The 27144-nt window shown below is 40.3% G+C and overlaps 1 protein-coding gene across 1 annotated transcript in view; it reads right to left on the bottom strand.

Annotated features, from left to right (window-relative positions):
• The window catches only part of MALRD1 (MAM and LDL receptor class A domain containing 1), a 439697-nt gene that overhangs the window by 149648 nt on the left and 262905 nt on the right, over nt 1-27144 (bottom strand). The window contains exon 29 of the mRNA XM_075922485.1: nt 4092-4272. Coding sequence (XP_075778600.1) covers nt 4092-4272 — 181 coding nt within the window. The remainder of the gene's footprint in view (nt 1-4091; nt 4273-27144) is intronic.

The raw sequence follows: 27144 nt of genomic DNA, 5'->3' as shown, positions 1-27144 counted from the left end.
ACACGTGCATGAGTTTCTCCCATGAAAGAGAAATAATCACTGAACAGGAGGTGTGACTGGAAAAGCCAAGCAATCCCATATTCTCTCTCCTAAAATGTTTGAGGAAAAGGCATTGCACCCATGTAGCCTCGGGCAGTTTAATCTGTGCCTCTCTCTGAAACCCCTCTGGAGAGGGAACTCCCAGAGTAGGACCTGGCATGGGTTTCATTGTTTATTCAGCACATTCTTGCCAATGAGGCACCAGGATGACTGAATATTTGTTATGTGGTCCTGGAGTATGGAGTTTCTCACAAAAGACAAACGCTCCTTTATGCACCTGCATGGTGGAAGCCCAGGATACTTATAACACAACTGCCACAGTAGTCATCTTACAACAAACAATAAGGCTGCATTCTTCTAAAACACTATAGTTTAGTGAAGCACCAAGCAATGGCATGTAATAATTATTATGTCAATCTAGTTATGCTGAACTATTCATGATTTCAACCAGAGATACTCTACCTTAGTCAGCTAGAGAAGAGGACCAATGCTTAATCCATTTGGCAAATAAATTTCTGAAATTCGCTGGATTTGTGATTAATATTTCACTTTGGAGGGAACTCCAAAAGAATAGGACACCTGCCAAGGAAATTCTGCTACTCTCACCCAAAAGCTTTGGGGGCCAAAACTGCTTTGATACTGCGAAAATGTAAGTGACAGGCAGTAGGAAGGGAAGTGACATGGTGATGAAAATGCATCTACCTACCTGAGTTGTTGTTTCCTTTATAGCTGAAGGCCCACATGTGGAAAAGTGAACTGGGCTATGGAACAGAGGCAGGAATGAGGGAACAGCCGCTCTAAATAGTATTTTCCCAATCTTTATGCATTCCTAATATCTGCCTAAAAACCAAATTAACTGATGCTTCCTAAAGGAGTCTAAATTCTTCTTCTGTACATTTTCACTTCCACTGATGGGATTAGAGTGCTACTGGAACCAATAGCAACACAGCTCCATTACTGGTTAGTTGAGTGGATCATTGGGGGGTGGGGGTAGGGCAACCACTAATTAAATGAGGAGTCACGGGAAGGTTTCTTGCAAACCTTGTATTCCCCCTCCCCCGCCAAGAGAATCTCCAGTCTTTACCATGCTGCCTCTGTTACCACAGTTCAGACTGAACAGAAGAAAGACCAACAGCAAAACTGTCATAGCCACTGGAGGTTTGGGGCATTTTTCCTCCCTATAAAAGGAACCTAGAGACCAAAATATGGAATCTGAGATTGTAACTGATAGAACCTTGGGCTATCTAGAGAATAAATATAATGATATTCAGAAAATTACTGGTTTTCCCTCTATTGGCTTAAATGTACAGAGTTTGTAAAACTAAAAGAAAAGGAGCCTAATAAAGGAATTGGATGTATACACCTGAAGTTTAATGAAAGCCTCATTGTGTCCACTAGAGAAATGAGTAATTCATCATTTTGTAAAGATTTCCCCATAATGTTTCCAAAGACATCTGCCATGCAAGTGATAGCTCTGTAAAAGAAGATTATCTTGTGTTTCTAACTTTCCTGACCAGCTCTTTTTTCTTTTCAGTGTAGTTTATAAAGCAGCTTTGCACCTCTCTCATAATAACTTCGCCGCCTTTTGGAGTTCATAGCATAGTCCAGACAATGATCAGAAAAGCATCCCATGAGTCATTCATGCCCATAAACACTAGCTTTCTGCAAATTACACAGGACTGTGGTGCTACAGAAGTTGTAATGTATGTGAAAATAATCATAACATGCATAATTGCTTTCTCAGCAGTGTCCATTATTGAAGCAGTGCTCAAAAACAAACAGTTGTTATAACATCATAATAAACCAAGGTAACTTTCTAAATTTCATCACTACAATGATCTTCAAACACAAGGATGATTATAAAACAATATTAACATTCAGGTCCAGGTAGTAATTCAGGGAAACTAAGCCAAAAGTAAACCTTGAAATTTTAAACACGTTTGGAACTTTAAAATCCAGTTATGAGCACCCTAGTGTAGTAAATATTTTCTTCCTTATAAACATAGTGCTAGATAAAATATTTTCCATAATATAGTGTTATTTTCAAAATATCTTACAATATATGTAATGAAGATAACCACAAATACTTATTTTATATAATATTTTTGTTATATATTTACATACACTTTCAAAATGTAGTGCTCATTAGCTAGCAAAGTTAGTAGAAGCAAATTTTACATTATAACCATAGTATATACATCATTTATCTTTATCGTCATATAATGCAAGGTAATTGTAAGTACTAAGAGACTTTGCTTCTATTAATTGTACCAGCGAGTGTGCACTCTATTTTGAACCATTATATTCACACAAAAATATACTGGTACTACACTTGTGACATTAATTTACTTTTTTAAATATCATTTCCTTTTCATTTTTGTTAGATGAATTCCACTGAAACACTGCAGTGAACTCAAAATTTTAGATTCTTGAACACTGTAGGAAGACAGACAGGACACCAAGACTTTGGTTTAACGAATCCACAGCTCTATCAATTTAATACATCTGGACACAATCCAAGAATAACGTACCCAAAGAAGATGAACCTTCTTTTGTTATTTGTACAAACTTTCAACCCTCCCTGCCTTAACGTGTTCCCAGAATAATTGCTGGGACCCCAAAACACTCCTCTCATAGGAGGGCTGAGAGGAAAGGCAAAACGGGTGATAATGTTCAATTCCAGTTTATCAGAGAACCAGACCCTATATTAAATGATGACCTGTATTTGCACTTGTCAAATCACAATAACAGGAATATGGTATGACCGAACCTACACACAAGATGCCTGGGTTGCTCAAAGGGAGCAGCTGCCATAGCCAATCTGGCAGTGAGAGAAAAAATCCTTCCCATCACCCTCAACGGCTACTAGAATGATTTCCATATCAAAGTCCACAAACACAGCGCTACTCTAGTCCCAGAATGGGGAGAGAGGAGAAGCTATTGCTTCCAGGCATAGAATGGTCCTCCTCCTTGGATGCCCATGAGCCAATAGGCTTTTACTGAATCCTTTTAACCAGCCAATCAGCCTTCCTTCTCACCTCCCCCAAGCTCACAAGGGCTGTGTCCAGACTCAAGGGTTTTTTCAAAAAAAGTAGCCTTTTTTCGAAAAAACTTCACCTGCGTCTAGACTACAGCTGCGTTCTTTCGAAATTAAATTGAAAGAACGCGGCTTTTCTTTCGACGGCGGAAAACCACATTTCATGAGGAAGAATGCCTTTTTTCGAAAGTGCTCTTTCAAAAAAAGGCGTTCTTGAATGCAAACAGGGCTTTTTCGAAAGAGAGCATCCAGACTGCCTGAGTGCTTTCTTTCGAAAAAGCGGTTTGCTTTTTCGAAAGTACTGCTTGCAGTCTAGATGCTCTTTTTCGAAAGAGGCTTTTTCGAAAGTATCTTTCGAAAAAGCCTCTTTTGAAAGAGGCTTGCAGTCTAGACATAGCCAAGGAGGCCAAGCATCCACATGGAGAGGAAAGAACAATGAAGAACAATCATTAAAGGGAGAAACACTTTATTTCCCTCCTGTCTTTGGTAATGCCTTAACTTTGAGGCTGGGAGAGGAGCATGAAAGGATATTTGACTTCCATTCATGGTAACAGACTAGCACATTATTGTGAGACAACAGGGAGATCCTCAGCAAAGCTGAATGGGAGTATATCAATTTACCAGAGCTATGCCAATTTATAACAGCTGAGGATCTAACTGAACATCAACTTCACTGTTGACTCCAATAGAAAGAGAAATTGTTTTAATAGGGAAAAAGCTCTTATTCAAAACAAAAGAGTTTAAAAAGCAAAAAAGAGAATACATTTACTAGCTTTATGGCCACTTGTCAAAGAATGTTGTATGAGTGTGAAAGTTCCCATTTGAATAGAATTTCTATTAAAATGTCAAGAATAAAATAATTTATTCATGACTGATTTTTATATATATATATATATATATATATATATAAAATGTATGGCAAATCTTTAACAAAGTATAATATGCTTAAAATCAGTTATGAGCTCACTCTTTCTATTCTAGCCAATTCCACAGAAAACATGTCTCTTATACTTACTTGTGGTGCAATTCTTGAACTCAATATCATCTATTGCTGCTCCTCCACCTAGGTCTTTGGCACGAATGCCTTCAAATATTATTTTGAAATTCCTCAACTTCCCCAGGTGCAGTTCTGCTTTTGTCCATTTGCCATTAGTGCTCTCAGAGTCACTCCACAGTTTTGAAAGGCCGTTATCGGTCTGAAGATGAAAGGAAATATGTATAATAAGGTATACATAAAGCACAGATTGCTAAATATCTTCTGCTGTGTGAAGACAAAGGGAAGATGCTGTGATATGTCCCTTGATACTCCAGTATTATACCGAGTTTTGTCAATAAATGCTTTGATGGGATAGACAGAAAAAAGAGTAAATCACATAAATATCTATAATGGATGAAGCACACAATTATGGTATATATGACCAAACTTCAAAGCAGTGTATATTGGTACCTTACACACACACATGAATCAGTCTGTCTTGTCACTCTGAAAATACCCACTGTGATAGTTAATGCTGGTTTGCGTAATGCTAGTGATCAATAATGACAGCAAAAGGACATTTCACGTTATCCTCCACTTAGGTGTATTCTTTGTGTTTGGAAGTATATAACTGGTTACAAAGTATTTCTTCCATTTTAAATAGAGGGAATCTCTCTCAAATCGATATAATCTTTTACAATTGCTACTATGGTAATAAATGCAATAAGAAAACTAACAAAGATAAGAAATCCTTAGGTCTACTCTTGATGCTTTAAATGGAAACAGTAACATCCTTAATTACAAGTATACTAATGTATATTTTAAAAATTAGCTTTTAAAGTCTGTGGCTCAATCACAGCATGGAAGACGAGCAGATGTACCTTTATATTATGCTTAGGATTTAAATATCAACATTTAATTCCTATAGCAAAAATAATGTGAAAATATTTCTGTGTGTAAAATCACAGAGTCCATTCACTATGATTGGTGTCTCCATAGCTGTGACTATTCAAAGTCTAGTTATATGTGAAAATGTTGTGGGCCCCAGATTTTCACATTGTTTAGAAAAATGGTCTGTCAGAAAAAAAAAGTGTCTTAGAAGCTTTTACTTTGCTATGAAAGAGTGAAATAAGATCAATTTTATGAATATTCCAGGTATCAGATTTTAAAGTGGACATCTAAAAAAACTAGATTACCCAGTTGGAAGAGTGTTATACTATATTTGAATGGAATCTAATAAGATGATCTTTTTTATTGAATTCAAGAAGTGTTAGCTTATTATTTAATGCTAAATTCTTTTCAGGTCAGCTTTTAACTCAAAGAGTATTTTTTAAATAGGTGCATTTGTTTATTCTTAACTAACCAACAATTTTAACTCACCCAGAACTACATCAATATACACTCAATAATTTACCAATCAAATGCAGACCCAACCAAGTTCTAGGTATGCACTGAACACACCAATACAGCCCTACAAGCAGCCATCAAAGACTGGACTGAGGATCAGCAGTTATATGAAGCAGAGCAAATATAACATTTACTTCTGATTATTGATAATCAATTCTTTAGTACCTAACACATTTATTCCACTTCCAGTATTTCTTCAAAGAGAAAAGACACATGTGGCTTGAAGGCACTCTTAAGAGAATAGTTCCTGCTATTTGAATGGATTGGTCCAAAAAGACAAGCTAGAATACTAAAAACAATTGCTTGAATGTATTATTCAATCTCTCTCAATCCAATAAACTTGGATATTCAAAAGGGGGCACAGATATATCATTAGTTCAACTTAAAGTATAGACACTTGGGTTATCACTAAAGAATGTAGGTTCAGCAAGACAACCTAAAGAAGAAAGGGGACAGTATGATTTTCTAAATGAAATCTCAACATCCCTGGAGATTTTGCAGCTAGTTTGAGCGGTCAGTCAACTCTGATTAATCCTGTGGTTTGTGAGAAGGGAAGCAACTTTCCCACATGGGCATGCAACAAGCTTTGCTTAGTCCTATGAACCTAAACGTGGGGGAGAGTCTTCCCTGTACTTGGGCTTAGCAAGCACCTCAAAATATCTTCTGGAAAAAAACACTGGGGTACCATGTAGAGCCATTATTTCAAGCTCCTTGAAGGAGGCTATCCTTCTATTGGACATGTGCCAAATGAGTGCTCAGATTTCAGCTCTCTCAGTTTGTCCACTGTCTTGTTGATATCCAATAAAAGATGTTGGTATGGAACAAATGTAGTCAATGCTTTCTGTAGTCGGAGGGTTTAATTCATTTCATAGATTGTATTTTGTTATTTTTGCCAACTATTGCCATAAATCCACTCCTTTGAAACAATCTCTCAATATTCTGAAGTTATATCCCTTGCTAGAATAAACTTAAAAAACTTCAGTTGAAGAAGTGGGTTGTGCCCACGAAAGCTCATGGTACCATCTACATTTTTTTGTTGGTCTCTAAGGGTATGTCTAGACTACATGGCTCCGTCGACGGAGCCATGTAGATGAGTTTACTAGACTTAGGAAAATGAAGCTGCAATTTAAATAATCGCCACTTCATTTACATCAAAATAGCTGCCACGTTGTGCTGATCAGCTGTTTGGCGGCACAGCAGGGCAGTCTAGATGCTCTGCGGTCGACAACAGAAGCCTTTGTCGACCGCTCCGGTAAAACTCATTCCACGAGGCATAACTGAGTGGTCAACAAAGGCTTCCGTTGTCGACCGCGGAGCGTCCAGACTGCCCCGCTGTACTACCAAACAGCTGATTGGCACAGTGCGGTGGCCATTTTGATGTAAATGAAGCTGCGATTATTTAAATCGCTGCTTCATTTTCCTATGTCTAGTAAGCTCATCTACATGGCTCCATTGATGGAGCCATGTAGTCTAGGCATAGCCTAAGGTGCTGCTAGCCTATTTGCTGTTTTTTTAAGTTTATTCAGTTAGGGAGCTTCTATATCACACCCTTAGCTTGAAATAAGCAACGCAATTTGAGCTACACAAATTGTGTAGCTTATTTTGAGTTAATTTCAAAATAGCTTATTTTCTAAATCAGCTAAATTTCTAAAGAAACCACTATTCTGAAATGTTCCTTAATCCTCGTGGAACACAGTTTAAAAGGATATTGGAACAGAGAGCCTGTTATATTTCAAAATAACGGGCTTGCTTAAAAGATGCTATCTTGGAATACCGGAGGTATAGCTATTTTGGAATACCGGAGGTATCCCAAAATAGTACCACTGTCTAGATGTAACCTTACAGACTAACACTGCTACCCTTTTGATACCCTTGCTAGAGACTTTTGTCTTTAAACATTCTTTCTCCCTCCCCCCCACACTAGTGCTATACAATTCTTATCGCTTCTGGAGTGCCACAATTATTAATCAGAGACAACAAAGAAAATCCCTTATGATATTCTAAATCTAGTAGACACTCTGTACTTTGATTTGATTGATTTTATCAATCTTTGATTGTATCCAACACTCTTTTCTTCACATCTTTCAAGGCTTATCATAGGACGTGAGACATTACATGAAAAGAACAAAATAGATTATTCACATATAGAGATTTATATCTGATTCACAAAGCAAACAAAGGTATTATTTCTAAGTTGGGGTGAAATATATCTACTACATATTTGAGAGAGTTAGTGCGCCTGTCTGTCCGTCTGTCTGTGAATCTGTTTGTTCAAGAACTCCTCCTAAACATTAAGAGCTAGGACCACAAATTTGGTATGCATTCTCCTCTTAGAACTTAATGAAAGATTTGATTGTGGTAGGACAATAGGATGTGCCTGGAATGCAACTGTTTCTGTTAATTGGAAAAGGAGAGGTCTGCTAGCAGCAGAGTTATACAGAATGATGAGGACAGGTAAAAGTAAAGGCAGACAAGGAAACAAAAATATGAACAACATCTCTCTATATAAAAACAACTTTAAAAAAAACCCATGAGTAGTCCTGTGACACTAACAAAAATACATGTATGTTATTGTGAGCTTTAGTGGGCAAAACCCACTTCTTCAGTCTTTAATGTGCCACAGGACTACATGTTTTTCAAAGGGACATTGTTAAGGGCCCAAAAGCAAGCTATTCCACTGCATTGGAAAGATAGAAAATATGGCAAAAGATCGCCTTGGCTTAACCACAAGATCTTGCATGATCTAAAAATAAAGAAGGAGTCATGTAAAAAATGGAAAGTAGGACAAATTACAAAAGATAAATAGACTAGACTTTAGTAAGGCGTTTGATACGGTCTTGCATGATATTCTTATCAATAAACTAGGCAAATACAACTTAGATGGGGCTACTATAAGGTGGGTGCATAACTGGCTGGATAACCATACTCAAGAGAGTAGTTAATGGTTCACAATCCTGCTGGAAAGGTATAACAAGTGGGGTTCCATAGGGGTATGTTTTGGGACCAGCTCTGTTCAATATCTTCATCAACGATTTAGATATTGGCATAGAAAGTACTCTTATTAAGTTTGTAGATGATACCAAGCTGAGAGGGATTGCGACTGCTCTGGAGGATAGGGTCATAATTCAAAATCATCTTGACAAATTGGAGAAATGGTCTGAGGTAAACAGGGTGAAGTTTAATAAAGACAAATGCAAAGTCCTCCATTTAGGAAGGAACAATACGTTTCACACATACAGAATGGGAAGCGACTATTTAGGAAGGAGTATGGCAGAAAGCTGAATATGAATCAGCAGTGTGATGCTGTTGCAAAAAAAGCAAACATGATTCTGGGATGCATTAACAGGTGTGTTGTGAGCAAGACACGAGAAGCCATTCTTCAGCTCTACTCGGCGCTGGTTAGGCCTCAGTTGGAGTATTGTGTCCAGTTCTGGGCACCACATTTCAGGAAAGATGTAGAGAAATTGGAGAGGGTCCAGAGAAGAGCAACAAGAATGATTAAAGGTCTAGAGAACATGACCTATGAAGGAAGGCTGAAAGAATTGGGTTTGTTTATTTTAGAAAAAGAGAAGACTGAGGGGGGACATGATAGTCATTTTCAGGTATCTAAAAGGGTGTCATAAGGAGGAGGGAGAAAACTTGTTCATCTTGGCCTCTGGGGATAGAATAAGAAGCAATGGGCTTAAACTGCAGCAAGGGAGGTTTAGGTTGGACATTAGAAAAAAGTTCCTAACTGTCAGGGTAGTCAAACACTGGAATAAATTGCCCAGGGAGGTTGTGGAATCCCCATCTGTGGAGATATTTAAGAGTAGGTTAGATAAATGTCTATCAGGAATGGTCTAGACAGTATGTGGCCCTGCCATTAGGGCAGGGGACTGGACTCGATGACCTCTCGAGGTCCCTTCCAGTCCTAGTATTCTATGATTCTATATTGTGTTTATAAAAGTTGTTTTAGAAGTTACAGACTAACACAGTTACCCCTCTGAGATTTCTACATATGGTTTGCCTGTTGGGAGTATGCTCATGTGAATAATACTATTTAATACATGATTACAGCAACAGAGAGGTAGAGAAGTTAAAGCAATGCACTTCTGATATTACATAAGCAATTCATGCTCACAAGTATTTTATTTATCAGTTTTATACATCACTGAATAATTTACATATGGAATTTCTGATACTTATATTAAAAGGAGGTCCTAAGGCATGGCATACTTTGAAAAAAACTAACAAGTGAATGACTCCAACAGCACTAAGCTGATTTCCCTATACTGAGCATGTCATTACTGATATTAACTCTCACATAAGCAAAATACAGGACTATGTAGCACTTTAAAGACTAACAAGATGGTTTATTAGATGATGAGCTTTCATGGGCCAGACCCACTTCCTCAGATCAAATAGTCACAACCATATATACCAAAGGATACAATTAAAAAAAATGAACACATATGAAAAGGACAAATCACATTTCAGAACAGAAGGCGGATGCGGGGGGGAGGGGGGGAAGGTAAATGTCTGTGAGTTAATGCTATTAGAGGTGGGGAAAGATAGATGTCTGTGAGCTAATGGTATTAGAGGTGATAATTGGGGAAGTTATCTTTGTAATGGATAAGGTAGTTGGTGTCTTTGTTCAACCCCCCCGCGGAGAGTGTCGAATTTTAGCATGAAGTCGTGGTCTGGCCCACGAAAGCTTATCACCTAATAAACCATCTTGTTAGTCTTTAAAGTACTACATAGTCCTGTATTTTGTTTCAGCTACACCAGAGTAACACGGCTACATTTCTATCACTAACTCTCACAGGTAATAATAATAACGGAACATAGAGACACACAGCGAACCTTAGCCTTTGACCCAATGTCTCACGGATTTAGAATCTCTGGCATGATTTGTTAAAATTAAAACAAAATACAAAAGCTTCTCACTGGTACTTAGCAAAACAAATGATACAGATATTGATCAAAATCAATCATAACTTACATAACTAATTTGCTTAAAATGAGGCTCCTGTAACTTCATTATAGCTAGTTTAATTATCTGCCTTCAAATGCTATAGCTATATTCGTTAGGTGTGTAAAACACACTTTTGGCCTGCCAGCAACATAATTCAGGGTGATGGGAATTTTTTAGTCAAGTGAATATAGGCCTCTCTCAAACTGTTACTTTGGAGCAGAGCGGCAGGCTGAAAGCAGAGTGTATACTAAAATGCTCTTTTAGGAGTGTGAATGTTCTTTAAAGTGAAGAATTGAAATCAGAAGTACGGGTTCTAGAAGAACCCTTGAACTCATAACAGAGAGATGGAATACAGTGAAAGCTGACAAACAAAACTTGTAAAACTGATGGTCAAATCTAATTATATTTCATTCATGCAATATTTTTATTCATAGAATACACAGACAACAATATGCGGTAAATATTCCAGTAACTCCAAAATGTTCATCCCTTTGATTCTATTCTCCTTGAATAATCTCTAAAACAGGATTACAGATTATTAGGGTTAATTGGTTTAAAATTTGGAAAAACACTTTCATCTATCCAGCATACACATAAAATGGATGAACACCAAGAGACATATTTGGCTTTAGATTTTACAGCTTGGTAGACAAAGCAGAACAGAAACATTCTCTAGCATTTAATCATTTTGTTGCTTCTGTCTGCCCTTGAAATCTCTTTGGTATGGGAAAACTTCCCCAGCATTATTAGAAAGAAACCACTGATTAATTTTACAAAAAAGATGTAGTTACATCTAGTGATTGGGGAATTAAACATAGCCTTAAATTGAAGTGAATATTACAAATGCTAAACGATGATAGAATTCTTATTGATTTAAGCATTTAACTGAAACAAAGTAAAATAGAAATATCCCCTCCCTCTGGGTATTGCAGAATTGGGGGCCTTAATGTGGTAAAGATTTAAGCGTTTCATTAGCTTTATGCATATCAAAGTCAGTGAGTCAATTAGCAGTGTGTAAAGTTAAACACGTATGTAAATTACTTCAGGGGCTTAAAGGTAGCTCATAGAACCATAATAGGGACCCAAATTCATCACTCCTAACTCAGTCAAATTTCTGTTGATTTTAAAGGGCATTTTGTATAACTATTCCATTTTTTTCTGTTTAGGTTTTTTTATGCTGCATTCATCACCAGGAGATGTGTAAAAAGAGTGCCGAAAGGATTGCATGAAACTGATTTAACATGTTCAGAAAAATGCGTGCAAAATTTGTTACCAAGACATTTTTTGTGGGGGGACAGCCAAAAAGTGTCAGTTCTTTGGGCATTCACAGAAGATAGAATATTTTTGCAGAGGAAATATGCAAAAATACCCTTTTGCTCAATTTTTTACATAAGCAAAATTTTGTAAAAGTGGAGGCACAGTATCCTCCTGCTCCAAAAAGCCATACAACAACACAGATTAAGCACAGGGCAGGAAGCCAGGAGGCTGGATGTCCATTTCTACCCGTGACTTGATTCAACCATCTTCTGCACCTGTATTATGTTAGGATCTTGCACTCAGCATGTAGAACTAGCTATTTATTTAGCCTACCACAGCTGCATAGAAGGAACTAAAGGAAAGTGAGATGCACTCTCTTCCACACAGTTGCATTTAGTGTTGTTGATCTAGAGATACAGGTCCTCTGAATAATGCTGCCCTTGCACTTGTGGCTGCTACCCAGTGTAAGTAAATGGGCAAGAAGTGGATAGAAGCAGAAAGATAGAGCAGCCTTGTCTATGCCTCCCTCCCCTTACATTCTGCTCAGCACGTGCCAGTCACTTGAGCTGGCTCAGTGTGAGGTAGGATGTAAGGTGCACCCTTTTTAAAATATTTATATATATATCTGGCACTAGCAGTTCTTAGTTGATTCTGACAGTATTCTGGCACGAGCATCCTTAGGACGTATGGAGCCCTATACAGTATTTTAAAACTAATGCTCCTGTGCCCGATTGCAGCTGGGGGAGGGGGGCCAATCTTTTAAATAAGTGATTTTTTCATCTTTCACAAGACACTAATTAAATATTTTTAAAGCAAATGTTCAACTCAGGTCCTATAGACTAACACAGCTCTGTCAAAAACGGATAGCTGGAGTTGGCAAATGCCTGTTAAATGGCTTTATTACCATTTGAATGGTTTTTTCACAGGTCCAGTGTTCTACTAATAGGTCTGGCAGGCTCCCTCACTTTTAAGTTAACTAGAGCTCCTTCAAAGGAAGCAGTGCCATACAACAGGAATAGGAAGAGGTGGGTGGGTGGACATTAAGACTCAGTATTCTACATTTGGATAAGGATGGCCTTGTATTCTGGATACTGCTTCTGGAATTATTGCTTTGTTTACAGCATTCTCAAGCCATTCATTCTGGTTAGGCACTGGCATTTCTTTTTTACTGTCTGACTGTGTTTTATAAGCAACACCAGAGAAAAAGAAAACAAATAATCTATGGTTTGCCTTTGACCTTCCTATTGCATCTAATCATCCTGTAACTCGTATGTATTGTATCTATATCAGCGGTTCTCAAACTTTGTGGCCTGTGGATCACTTGGCTCAATGCAAATCTTTCTGTGGACCACCAATTGTTAATGGAAACTCACCATCGATTACATAATTACACTCAAGCCATTTTCATGGTGCTACAGCTAGGGAGAACAGTTTAATTTAAATTATTAAACAGATTAAGCATTATAACTTTCTCATGCTAGCTTATCAAACTTCATTTTAAATAAAGTAAAATATTAATTTCTGTTCAACACAGAAGGTTTCAATGTTTTCTTAATGGCAGATGTGGGGAACCATTTTTGGGTTGAGGACCACTGACTACAGAAAAATCAGTTGGGGACCACACAAAACCCCCAAAGGACAGGGTGGAGGAGAGACAAATGCCAGGGGGCCAAGTGGAGACAATGAGGAAAAGGGCAGGAGGGGAGGTGTCAGTGGGAGGCGGGACAGGGTGATGCTGGGAGAGGAGAGGGTAAGGGCACTGGGGGCTGGAGGGAGAGGTGCTGGGAGCAGGTTTGAAAGAAGGGGTGGGCATGAGGAAGGCGGGGATGGAGCAAGTCATGTGTGAGGGCACAGGGGCATGAGGACTATGGGGGGCAGAGGGTGGTGAGGGGGTGGGTATCAGGGAAAAAGAGGGCAAAGGGGGAAGGGGCAGTGAGGGAAAGGGGAGGCACCAGGAGGGTGCAGGTACCACAGGATTCTGGGGGTGAAGCAGAAGGGCAGACACTTGCAGGGAAGGGACCAGCACCAGAGAAGAGAGGCAGGGCAGGTGTGTAGAGGAAGGCATTAGGAGAAGGAATGAGGAGGGATAGCTCACATGATCAGAGTGGGGCTACTGGAGGAGCGGGCACAGGGGGGGAGAGAAGGGCTGGTGGAGGGGGAGCAGGTTTCAGGAGGGTTGAGGGCAGTGAGAAGGGCAGGAGTCCGAGTCAGGACAGCAGAGGAGGGTAAGGGTTGGAGGGCAGCAGGAACCAGGGGAGCTGATGGAGCAAGTGGAGGAGACATGGCAGCACAGGGAAAAGTTAGAGGTTTATAAGATATTTATTAATAACTTGGGTGCCACAGTGGCACATCCAAACAAGCCATATGAACGCAGTACTGGTGCACAACACAAAATTCATTCTGCTCATGGGAGGAAACTCTTAGGCTATGCACTGGCGGATTCTTGTGCAACAACGGCCGTTCTTGCTCAAGAATCTGCAGAGCATCCGCACTGCCTGCCAGCTCTTGCGCAAGAAGATTTACAGTACGGCGTGGTAAGAGAGGACTTCTTGCGCAAGAGCAACGCTCTTTTCTAACAGGCGTAAGCTCACTCACGCAGGCGCTCTTGTGCAAGAGGGAAGTGTGGACTCGTGGCAGGGGTTTCTTGCACAAGAGAGCGTTCACACTGCCATGGATGCTCTTGCACAAACACACATCTCACATATGGCAGTGTGGACTCTCTCTTGTGCAAGACTTCTTGCACAAGAACCGTTCTTGTGCAAGAAGCTGCCAGTGAAGACACAGCCTCTGAGGGAATACTTCCCCCAGCCTCTCCATCCCAGAGTTAATGTCACACACATTAGGTTATTGCAATTGTAGGATAGTTGCATGAGGGGGGGTTGTTGGGGGCCAAACTAATCCCTATTGGTAGGAGGGTGGTGGGAAAAGGCCTTAGAGAGGTCACATGACACCTTTTACTTCTGGTCATGTGTCTATCTTTCCCTGAGAGTGTTACCTCCAAAGGCCTGGCTAATGGAAGTCAGGGGGTGTGGCTAATGGGGGTTAGGAGCATGGTTAACAGGTGTTAGCGGTGTGGCTAATGGGGGTCAAAGAGTAAATTTTTAAAAAATTCTTTGATGTGAAAAAGTGGGCTGTTCTCAACTGTAGCCAGACAGGAACCACCCCCCCTTGCAACATCCATCTTGCTTGCCCCTCTGAGGTGCCTGGAGCATACAGGGCATAGAAAGCAATAAAATCAGCATAGTCTTTGATTCCTTGACAGAAGGCCCGGATATGCTGGCTGCTGTGACCCTGGATGGCTGTAAACAGAGATACGCAAATTGCTGACCTCGAGGCTGCGAGAACTGCCTTGGCTGGCACCTATATTGATACGAACACACAGCCGTTCTTGGCGGGGGGGGGGGGGGGGAGAAATCACCCGCTGAGCAAAGAATGTCCAGTACTCCCAATTTAGTTATCTCTTACAAGTGTAAATTAAGTTCACAACTCCCTTGTAAGAGCTGGCATCACAAAGACAAACCAGCACCATTTGGCGCCATAAATAAGAAAGAGAATGCGTGAACCCACGGGTATAAAGATGGGTCCAGCAGCACACTCACTTTGAGTGTCAATCTACCATCTATCTGCAGGTTGGGTTAGGTGATTGGCCTCCCGAGGTTCCACGGGGATGCCCACCTCGTATTCGTCTTTCCTAGAAATTGAGGGACCAACCCTGGCCTGATACACTGGAGTCGAGAGGCACAGAAGGGGGTAAAAATTGTACCTGGATGTGTCCTTTGTCTTAAGTGTACACATAGACTTAGAACTCTTTAAAGATTAAGCTGTCACTTGGTACCATTATTTCTATTTTCTATCTTTATTTTCTTTGTAACCATTTTTAAGATCTATATTTGCTAGCAGTTAAGAAATAGAGCAATAGCCTTTGTAATCATATGATTTATAAGCTTCTTTAATAAACCTGTAACTGTTTAAGCTTTAACCTGACTCCTTCAGTTGCTGTAACAGAACCAAGCACAATTTAAAAGAACTTCAGCCAGTCATAGGGCAGACACAGTGAGGGAGAGCTTGGCGTTTGGGATCCGTAGGGGCATCTGTCAGCCTTCCCTAGGCTGCCCTCTGCGAAGGGACCCCGGTCCTAGCAGCTAAAGACACAGATGAAATAAGCTCTCCCTGTATACCCTTGGGGCATCCGTCAGCCTTCTCTGGGCTGCCCACTGTGTAGGGACCCCGGTCCTAGCAGTTGAAGACTCGGATGTGACACACTCTCCCTGCAAACTCTCGGGGGCGCCCGTCAGCCCTCTCTAGGCTTCCCGCTGTGAAGGGATCTCAATCCTAGCAGTTGAAGACTCGGATGTATAACACACACGCACACACACACACACACATACCACGCACTGCCCTGACCATCGGCTGACATCAACCCATTTCCCGGGCCTATTTTGATTGCCAGTCTGCCCCTGCATCTCCCCCAGGCAACACCTGGAGGTGGGGGGACCCTGGGCGGATGCCACAATGCAGCGCGGGGAGGCGGATGTCGATCACCTGTCTAGCAGAGCCAGCTCCCTGTGGGTAAGGCGGATGCTGGGTTGCAACAGTGCTAAAGGGCTCCCAGTGTCATGGAATGTGGGCTGCTGCTTCCCCATTGTGTGCTGCTGAGACCGCTGCCCAGAAAGCACCAGCCAATGACAGCAGTGGGGTAAGCCTCGCTGCTGTTCCTCCACCTGGGTGGGGATGGAGGTGGGGAGCATGGTCCTCCCCTTCTTGTCCACACAGCAGGAAGGCAGCACGGGTTCCCTACCTCGTGGGCAGGAGGCTGAGCTTGAGCCATGGGCTGTGGATCATACTTTGAGAACTATACGTACATGTCCTGGCATAAAAGAATAGAGTAGACATGACAATATGAAGAAAGGCGACCAGGTTCTGAAATGGCTGCAAATCACTGAGATAGAGTTTTTGTTTGTTTGTTAGGAAGCTATTCCTCTATTGACACAAGCACATATTGAGTTTGTCTGGGTTGCTGTTTCAACCTGGGCTAATGGCAAAGGCACAGGCTAATCATATGTTCCATTACAGTAGTAAAATGATGTTGAACGGTTGCTGTTTCTCATTCTAATATCAGTGCTGCTGCTTCCATGTATGTGTTGGTCACTTTGGTTGTTACTCTCCCTAGCAGTGTGGGGCAATGCTTCACAACACGTGGTGTGTGTGTCACTCATCCCTAGTTCCCATCACACACCTCTTTTGCACCATAGTCCTCATCCTACTTTTTCTTCCTTCTTTACTCCCACAGACTTCATTTACCAACTTGTCACATTCACCCCTTTACAATTCCCACCCGCTCTTGCTGATGCTGGTAGAGAAAAGAAGGAACAAGCTAAATCCTACCTTCATGTTCTCTTCACTTTCAGTGACCCTTTCCCCAACCCTGATTTCCTTCCATTCTGAATCTCTCTTTCTCCACCTGTTCTCACCCTGTCCTCACCACTATCACCTCTGTTTTTCTTGTACTACTGTTCCTAACCTCTCATTTTCCTGCATCCTCCTCCCTTTTCTTGTTGTCTCTAGATCACCCATTCCATCATTAAAACATTCACAGCCATTCATGACCTTTTTCTGGGCTCACTCCCTCCAGCTCCTGGCTTCTGCAGTGTCCTAAACTCCTTAGTGTGACATGACTTTTGCAACTGACCTCTCTCACGGAAGCTCATCTTCTCACATTCGCCACCCTCGGTCAGAGAGTGGTGGTGTGCTGGGTTTATATTTATACTCTCCCTTTTCTGCCATTTCAAACCCTCCTTTGTCCACCTACTTCCATTATTTTTTTTCTTTTGAACACTGCATGCAATTTTTTTCTCTTCTCCGTCTCCATATTCCTGTCACTTATCACCCTCCCAACCCCCTCTCCCCCCACATCAGCATTAATGTCTGATTTTGACCCTTAGGTATCACCCTTCATCTCATCACAGTCTCCCACACTGATCCTCAGTGACTTCAACTTCCATGCTGCTAATCCTTTAGCAGCATGCTTATTTGCCCTCACATTTCTTTTCAGCCTGCAGCCCTATCCAACACGCCCAGTCACCAAAAGTGCTGTTCACTTCAGTTGGCCTTGAGTATGCATTGCCTTCCCTCTAATATTTCTGTTGCTGAGTGTGATAACTTGGGCCCCAGGGGAGCCAGCTGAGATCACACAATTAGGGTGCACTGCAAAAAATGGGACAGCCACACCTCAAAGCTTAGGAGTTAGTCTGTACAGGATAAACTTAAAAAACAACAAATAGTATGGTAGCACTTTAAAGACTAACAAACTAAAAAAAATGTACATGTTTTGTGAGTCTTTAAAGTGCTACCAGACTATTTGTTTTTTAAGTTTATCAAAGCTTAGGGTTATTCCAATATTTAAATTTCCCAAACAAGCACAAAGCAGCTTCTGTATTACCTTTTTGGTTAATCAGAAGTCCAAACAATACAGTTCCCTTAAAGTACCCAGCCTCAGGCTTTTACCAGACAGACACCCAGGTCAAATCAAGTTCTACCAGTCCCAAAGGATAGGACACAATATCATTCCAGATCAACAAATAATTCAGATCTTATTCCAAATACTTGCTTGCTCTTCTAGCCAGTTCTTAATAACTAAACTAAAATGTATTTAAAAGATAAGAGAGAGAGTTTGGTTATTAAATGATCAATATAGATACAGACATGATTTCAATTCTTGATATTCTGACATATAATAGATCTTGGAATTGCAAAAAGTCCTTTTAGAATTTGGTCCATGGTTATATTCCAAAATCCAAAACTATATTCAAGGTATAGCAGCTTAGGACTGCGATCACAATCCTTATGGCTTAGGCTTCCCTGCATGAAACCTTTAGCAGATCTGAGAAAAACAACATCAGGGCCCAAGAACCCTCATGAGGTTTACAGGCTCTTTCAAAAAAGGGTTTATTTTTTTCGTAAAAACTCCATTTGGAAAAAAGTAGTGGCCATATTTATGCTAATGAAGGATGGGATATTTAAATCCCCACTTCATTAGCAATTCAACATGCCTAATCTACATCTCTCTGTCGACAGAGAGGTGTAGCCTAGACACAGCCAGAGGTATCTATATTGGTTTTATGATTATACTATAATCGGATAATACCACTCTGAGTTCTCCCTCTTTGCCCATTACCTTGTGTTTTGCAGGATCACCCATCCGTCCTCTCCCTCGTGTTCTGTCACTCGACATCTCTCTGCCTTCCAGTCTACCAATGTTGATGACCTCTTGTCTGCTTTCAGTCCTCTCTTCCCTTCTCTCTTCCTTTTTTTCCATTCCTCATTCTTCTCCCATCTTGACTCTTTGGCCCACTTCTCTCCCTTTGCAATGTCATCTGTGCCAATCCATATTCCTGCTTTTGACCCAACCTCCAACTGCTCTTTCTTCTCACATGGAGAAAAAAATGTTTCGGGAAATCCTTTGACTAAGTGAACTTCCTCCATTCAAAATTTGTTCTCTCCTTCATTAACACGATATTCCTAGCTAACAAACTCCATTTCTCCAGGTTAATTGAATTTCATGTCCCCCGTTGCAGCTGTCAACTTCTACTCAGTCCTCAAATCCTCCATGCTCCACATTCTCTGTGCACAGGATCTCAGCAATTCCTTCCAATAAAAGCTTCTCTTTTCCTGCATTTTCTGATAAAAAATTCTTGATCTGCTCTAGTCATGGCATCATCAGCAACAACTGAGTAGCAACTCAAAGTAATTTCTAACAACAACAATAGTGGCTCCCAGTCTGCCAGTGCCTAGTCATGCTTGCCTCAACACAACGGGAGAATTATGTCTATATTGCTAAATGTTTAGATTAGTATATTTACGCACCTAGACTTATTGGGAAATTTCTATCCTGAGTAAACTGCATCTACGAAGGTTTTCTGGAGAGGAATCAAAAACGTCATCTTGTAATCTGATGGGAATTATTTTATAGTGATTTCACTAAATTTAAAGTAAAATATGGTTTGTCTTCATCTGGATAATTTAAAGTGCTTAGAATTCTCTTTAATCTCAATTGCAAGAGCTCCAAAGACCCTATCATTAGGCTCAAACTCCTCTTGACATTCCCAATTTGATCATTCTCTCACTCAGAATAAGAAAGAGGGACAAAGGTGAGGATCTCTTTCTACTGTAGATTGAATGTCTTTTCTTTTTGAAAAAGATTTATTTTTCCTGCATAGTAAAGACTATGCAGTTCTTAGACTATTATAATGTGCTCATAATAGCATTAAGAACTGTCATGAGATACAGAGGAATAAGTGATTTTTCCTTGCATAATGATACGTAGTGGCCTCCTAAGAGATTTTACCTCTGACACAAGGACACACAAGATGTGCCAGACAAAATATAGAAGTCCTGCTTTGAAAAAAATATTAAAATATTTTTGATTCCGATTGTTTACTGTTGCCATGTCTCTCCCTCCTTCCCTACACCATTCTGACAAAGGAATTCAAAATCTTTCCCTACCTCATTTGCACCTGATATTTATATCAGCAGACACACAGGAAATGAAACTAGATTTTACAAAATGGATGAAGACAATGAGAACAATTTATAAATATCCATGGTCTCCCAAGTACAAATATCCTATTCATTTCCAGCAGGTCTCCAACTTTACAACAAGGAACAGAACAGAACCTGTGCTTCTGCTCCAGTCATTCCAAGATTTGGACAAGTGAGGAAATCTCAGTTTCAGTTCATCTATTCATTTTTAAAGGCCATTAGGCAAATGCATTTTAAATCCCACCATGCTCTGCAAATCTCATAAGCATCAGTGGATCCTAGCTGAGATTTCCAGATGTGGCTAATGATTTTTGGTGCCTCAGAATATATGTGACCAACTTTTTATTTCATAAAGAGTCCTGATTTTCAGAAATTGTTGAGCTTGTGACATATGAAAATTTGATCCTGCTAAGTTTTCAAGATGGCTATGCAAAAATGGAGCTACCAAAATCACAAGTCAGCTTTAAAATCTGGGCCTGCAGGAGACTGAGTACTTAAAGCCTAATTTGAAAAATGTACCACTTAATTTACATACTAAAACAAAAAATGAAGCAGAGGCTGTCACTATAAATCAGAATCCTTTATCTTAAAAACAAAAACAATTAGTAATTATATATCTTCTTCACTTCAAGTCCTTTTAAAAAACAAGGGACTGCCATTCCTACCATTTCTCATTATTTTCCTCTTAACACTCAACCATCTTCATAGACAGAAGTCTAGTCTTCTTAAAAGAATATTGTTTAGAATACTTTAAATGATCCAGATATTCAAAACTCAGAATCAGGCCTTGTATTGGCTTCACATGAGGAGGGCTAGCTGAACTGGATCCAAAAATTGTTCACTCATAGGCCAATACTGGAACTTTGAATCCAACACATGGCCATTCCCACACTTGAATATGCCCTGTGATTGTGATTTTGGTCTTGGTTAGAAATGAAACTGTTCTCTATCTCTGGTTCAGAAATAGCAGGAATCACTCATAGATAAGCATCCTCTCAAAATTTCTACCATTCAAGATGCTGGAAAACTCAAAAGAGTAACTGGCTCACATTCTAAATGTTGAGAACACTCCTTATGTAGGTGGGGGAATCAGATTTTTTTTTTAAATACTGTTGTGTCAGTAATCATCTCACAACTCCAAAAGGGAAAAGAATCCCTAGTGGTTGAATAGAGAAGAACAGTCTAAAAAAATAAATAAACCAAGACCTTTTAGGAAGCTCATGACAGGAAGAAAAATGGGAGCAGACAGTAAGGTCATGAGAAAGATGTGAGTTATGAATGAGTTGTGACTGACATATGAATGACTATGCCTGTCCCCCTCATTCAGTAGCTCACAACAATTCAATACGAACAGCTCAGTAGCACTTTATAACAGCATTACTGTCAGTAACTCATCTCAGCTTTGACGTGTGTTTCTATTTTGGGATGTGACAAGCAGTATGTATAATTTGGTAAGTATGCAAATCAAAATAAGGCATTAAATTTAATCGTGTTAATCATGTACAAAAATCACAAGTATAGCAATAGTTGTACAGTATATACATAGCTGTCCTTTTGACAAATTATTTAATGAATCCACCAACAGCGACTAGAAAACTAATATTAGAGGAAGATACAGAAAATTACTGTTAATTATCTAAAATTGGAGCTCTACATAAAATACATAAACCAGTCCATGTTCAATTCCAAAAACAATTTAATTTGGAAAAACTGCAAGAGAGAATGCACAAAAATTTCAATAAATGTGAAAGCTTTAGAGGCTGAGCTCTATATTTACTTTCAAACAGGCCTAAAAGAATTGAAAATATTAAAAAATGTAGATAAAATATGTAGATTAAAAAAACATGTAATGGAGTGTACTAACATCACACTGGGCAACAAGGGGTTACAGGATTATTCTGGGCTCAACCAATCCCATCCCAAATGCTCCATCTGCTGGAGGAATAAGGCAGGGAATTAGCTCATTAGGGTAACAGCTGAAGGTGAGCAGATCTACTGCACCTCACAGCTAGAGCTGAACCAAGCCAAGCCCAAGATTCTGAGTTTTGAAAATACCTTTGGAATGTTTAGCTCTATGTCTTCGGCCAAGCCCAAGATTCTGAGTTATGAAGACTCAGTTCAGAGACAACCAAAAAGGGAAATAGCCTGTGGACCATGAACTTTGGTAACCCCCATTATCTACTGTGGTTTGGATTTCCCTGCCGGGGAAGCCTGGGACTAAGCTGACCATGGGAATGGGGTGGATGAGAGGAAGAAACCCAGGAAGGACAATCTTAAGCAGCCTTGGTTGCCAGACTTCTGATAGTGAACATGGCTTTGGGTTGGAGCCTGGTGGAGTGGGAAGACCTGGGATCTCCTTCCCACAACCACGTTGGCAGGCAGCAGTTGCAACTATGACCATTAGGCCATGCTCCCCAAGAGAAAACATTACACAGGAAAAGGTAACAATCTCTATGGACCATTCCAAAGCCTTGGGAATGTAGGAAATTAGCTATATGGCAGAGAAGGTTTTACTTTCCAGGTCACTTTGGATTTAATCCTGCACAGTGTAGAGTGCCTGGTTAATTGGAATTCAGGACACTCATCACCAAGCAGGACTGAGCTGACTGAAAACAAATTTTGCCTCAAAGAATCCACAAACGCCACTCAGCTCTACCTTGCCCTAAAATAAAAGCATTTTTAAAACCCTAACAAACATTAAGTCATAGAGCTAAACTTTCCAAAAGTATTTTGCCTAGGCATGCTGTGTCATGTATGTGAGCCTGTGAGAAAATGTTTAATTGGCCAAAGGCAATTTACAAACAATTGCATTTTGAAAATCTTGTACAAAAGAAGAAAACACTACGGATGAAAAAATATTGAAGTTTCAGCTCCTTCTGGGCCATTCATAGGAAACATGCATATATTGTTCTCATCAGGCTTCTAGAACCAGAGTTAGTGATGCTGCCCGTTCTTCTTCATTTTCTAAGTAGTGCAAAACACTGAGTTCATGTTCACTCCCTGAAAGTTCTTTCTCTCCCAATTTCTGGGTACAAAATTAACAGCATCATAATAAAAAATTCTTATATTTCTAGCAAATTATATAGGTTGGACCTTTCTTGTCTGGCACCCTCAGGACCTCGCCGGTCCCAAATGAGGGAATTTGTCAGACTAGGGGAAGACCCTGCCACCAACTCCCCAGCCCACCACCAGGTCTGCTTCTGTCTGCAGCTGGTCACCGGCCCCACTGCCACACTGTCACGGCCCCAGGTATGGCTCCCCTGCTGAGTTGCTGCACATCTCCGGCCCCAGCTCCCCTGCCAGACTGCTGCTAGCCCTGCCAGCTCCCAGCATAGCACAGCTCCCTGCTTCCAGCCCTCCTGCTGCCTGGCTCCCAGCCACTGGGACTCTCTGGCCTGGAAACATCCATGGTCAGGCAGGACCATGGTCTGGAAGAACCATGGATGTTGATGGAGCAGAGAGTCCTGGTTTAGGGAGGTGAGATCTGTATATTATACTTCTTCATTACCACTTCATTAAACATGCCATTTCTGATCTCTTGAAACTCCTGGGCTACGTCTAGACTACAACCCTTTTTCGTAAAAGGGATGTAAATTAGACGTATCGCAATTGCTAATGAAGCGGGGATTTAAATCTCCCCCTCTTCATTAGCATAAAAATGGCTGCTGCTTTTTTTCGGCAAGTAGCTTTGCCGGAAAAAAGCACCAGTCTAGACGCTGATCTTGCGGAAAATAAAGCCTTTTCTGAAAGATCCCTTATCCCTCTTTGAAATATATCCCTTATTTCAAAGAGGGATAAGGGATCTTTCAGAAAAGGCTTTATTTTCCGCAAGATCAGCGTCTAGACTGGTGCTTTTTTCCGGCAAAACTCCGTGCCGAAAAAAAGCAGCAGCCATTTTTATGCTAATGAAGCAGGGGAGATTTAAATCCACACTTCATTAGCAATTGCGATACGTCTAATTTACATCCCTTTTACAAAAAAAGGGATATAGTCTAGACGTAGCCCTGTAGTTTCTGAAGGCTTATGCTATCTCACACTCTGATGGGTGTTAGAACCTAAAGTATTTACTAAAAGCCCAGAAGCCACAACTGGTCCATAAAGGATATAAGTGTTCCTTGAATTGATGGGAGCTAGGCTGAAAAAGACTGGGTTAAAAACCTGAGTAGTAACTGAAGACACCTTAGGGTTTGGATCTAAGGGTACGTCTACACTAGCTCGTTAGTTCGAGCTAGGTAGGGTAATGAGGGCAAGCGGAGTTGCAAATGAAGCCCGGGATTTAAATATCCCGGGCTTCATTTGCACGTTCCCGGGCGCCGCCATTTTTAAATCCCCCTTAGTCCGAACTCTGTGCTCGCGGCTACACGTGGCACGGAGTAGGTAGTTCGAATGAAAGATCCTAATTCGAACTACTGTTACTCCTCATTCCACAAATGAGAATATTCAATCGAACTACCTACTCCATGACATGTGTAGCCGTGGGCACGGAGTTCAGACTAAAGGGGATTTAAAAATGGCGGCTCCTGGGATCGTGCAAATGAAGCCCAGGATATTTAAATCCCGGGCTTCATTTGCAACTCCGCTTGTCCTCATTACCCTACCTAGCTCGAACTAACTGTACCCTAAGGGAGTAGGCACTTCCAAGAATATCATTTCATATGCCCTCCCTAAAAGTTAAGGTGATTTTACATGTTAAAGATACAGAAAGACATCTTGCTTTCCAAGTGGACCAACCTGACTCTCTCTACACAAAAGAATACATGGACACAAATCAGACATTAAGAATGGCAACATCCAAAAGCCAGTGCAGGAGCATTTTAACCTCTGTGGTCACAGTTTCAGATTTGCAAGTTGCCATTCTCAGACAGAAAAATTTCAAAAACAGACTGCAGAGAGAATCTGCTGAGCGGGTGTCATATGCAAATTTGACACCATGAACCAAGGTCTAAAACACATGGAGTGGTTTTCCCATTACAATTGATAATTGCTCACCTTCTCACTATTGGTGGAGATGACCCATATCCCTTTTCAATCTCCCAAACTCTGATTTAATTAGCACAGATGTCTCACTCCCCTCTGTTCCTCCTTCGTATCATGAAGTGAGTTGTAATGTATGAGAGCTTATGTTCTAATACTCTAAGAAATGTATTCATCTATAAAGTACCACCAGACTCCTTGCTACATCTGACAAAGTAGGTCTTTGCCCACGAAAACTTCTTCACCACTAAATCTGTTAGTCTATAAGGTGCCACAGGACTTCTCGTTGTTTATTCAAATTCAGACTATCATGGCTTCCCCTCTGATACTTGTCACCAGACTCTTTGTTGTTTTTACATGTTAATGTGGATTCTCAGGATTGCACAGATTGTCAGCAGATAATGGGTTATTCCATGCACAATAATAATTAATATATTGCTAACTTTTAATATGCCAGCTTGTCCAGCCCTCATTTAAGAGAAGGGATGAAGGGTGTATTCCCCGATACATGATTCTCTCTGAAGGAGTATTCCCCTGGTTTGCAAACATCAGAGATGCACATATATTTTTCTTTTCCTGTGAGTTTTCAAACTCCCAAACCTATTAGACTTTCATTAAGGGTATCTTTCATCTAAAGATAACAAAACACTTCCCTCCCCGGATTATATCTTTGTACATTTCCCCGAAACATCTGCCATCAAGTGCTTATCAGCATGTTTTGGCTCTTAGAGTACACTTTCATACCATGCTTTATGCTTTTTATTTCTGTCAGGGTAAAAGAACAGCTCTTCACTGTACATTCTCATTCAATATGCACTGTGCATTGTTTTCAGATTCATATCCCCAGACAGAATGCCAGACATCTTATTCCCCCATATAAAAACTCTTATCGTTTGCCTTTCTACCAGTTATTTTTTTTTAAAAAAAGCCCTCAATGTGTCTTTCCTTTTTCAAGCAGTTTAATGGATATAATTTTGATTGCTTTGATTTCACTTCTGAGTTTAGTTCTGTTAATACTAAGTAACAGTTGACATCAAAGCCATTTAAAGTGGGATCATTTGAATTTCAGGCAGTGAATTTAATTTTGTCTCAAATATTGTCATGCTTTTGATGTAATCATTTTTAACAGATTTCCAGTTGTATTATATTTAAAAGGCTCAGGGCACCTATAAATATGTGGAAATCCAGAGCTAGCATTTCTGACAATAGTTACTATACACATATATGGGCGGATTTTAGAAAACGTTACAGCCTTTGATTCTTAAACCTACCTGAAGCATTGTGCATCCTACAAATCCACAAGACACTACAGAATTCTGGATTCCTAGGTTCACATGCAAAAAATAAACTCAAGCTCTTAGCTCATCCATTTTTTGACTAAAACTTACACACAGCAACCTACGCAGACTATAACACCCTATAAAAACAGACAGGCAGCATATTTACAACAAGATCAACTCAAATCTGTCATGTTCCTGTTCACATCTTCCTAACTGTATACCATTTTTGGAAGCGTGACAAAGACAAAACCATATTGCCTGTAGAATCGCTCCCTCTAATAGAACTATTTTTACTAGTATCTCTGTCCTTCGCTCATTCACTTAGATGCATCTCTGCAGTAAAGGCACACACTTTCATATCACTGCTGATAACTTTACTGCCCATCTCATTTAAGAACTGCATTTTAGTTCATTATTGTGTTTTTGGGTTGAGCATCAGCAGCTTCCGTCAGCAACTGAATTATGGAGCAGAGTGAAAGGAATAAAATTATTTTTTCAAACTGCTAGCATGTAGGTGTCAGAGGGAAACTGTGTTAGAATAGCAATGGGTGACTATCCAATAATGGGGACCTGCTGAACTGCATTTCATAAACAAAGTTAGTTTATTTTGTGGAAAATGAAGCTTGAAGCTATCTGTGTTTTAAATAGCTTAACTGTGTCCAGAAAATGCCATATTTCTGAC

Source organism: Pelodiscus sinensis, chromosome 2 (genome assembly GCF_049634645.1).
Source record: "Pelodiscus sinensis isolate JC-2024 chromosome 2, ASM4963464v1, whole genome shotgun sequence".
NCBI classification, from domain to species: Eukaryota; Metazoa; Chordata; order Testudines; family Trionychidae; genus Pelodiscus; species Pelodiscus sinensis.
Note: the sequence above shows the minus strand (reverse complement) of the source record. Positions and strands in the feature narration are given on the sequence as shown.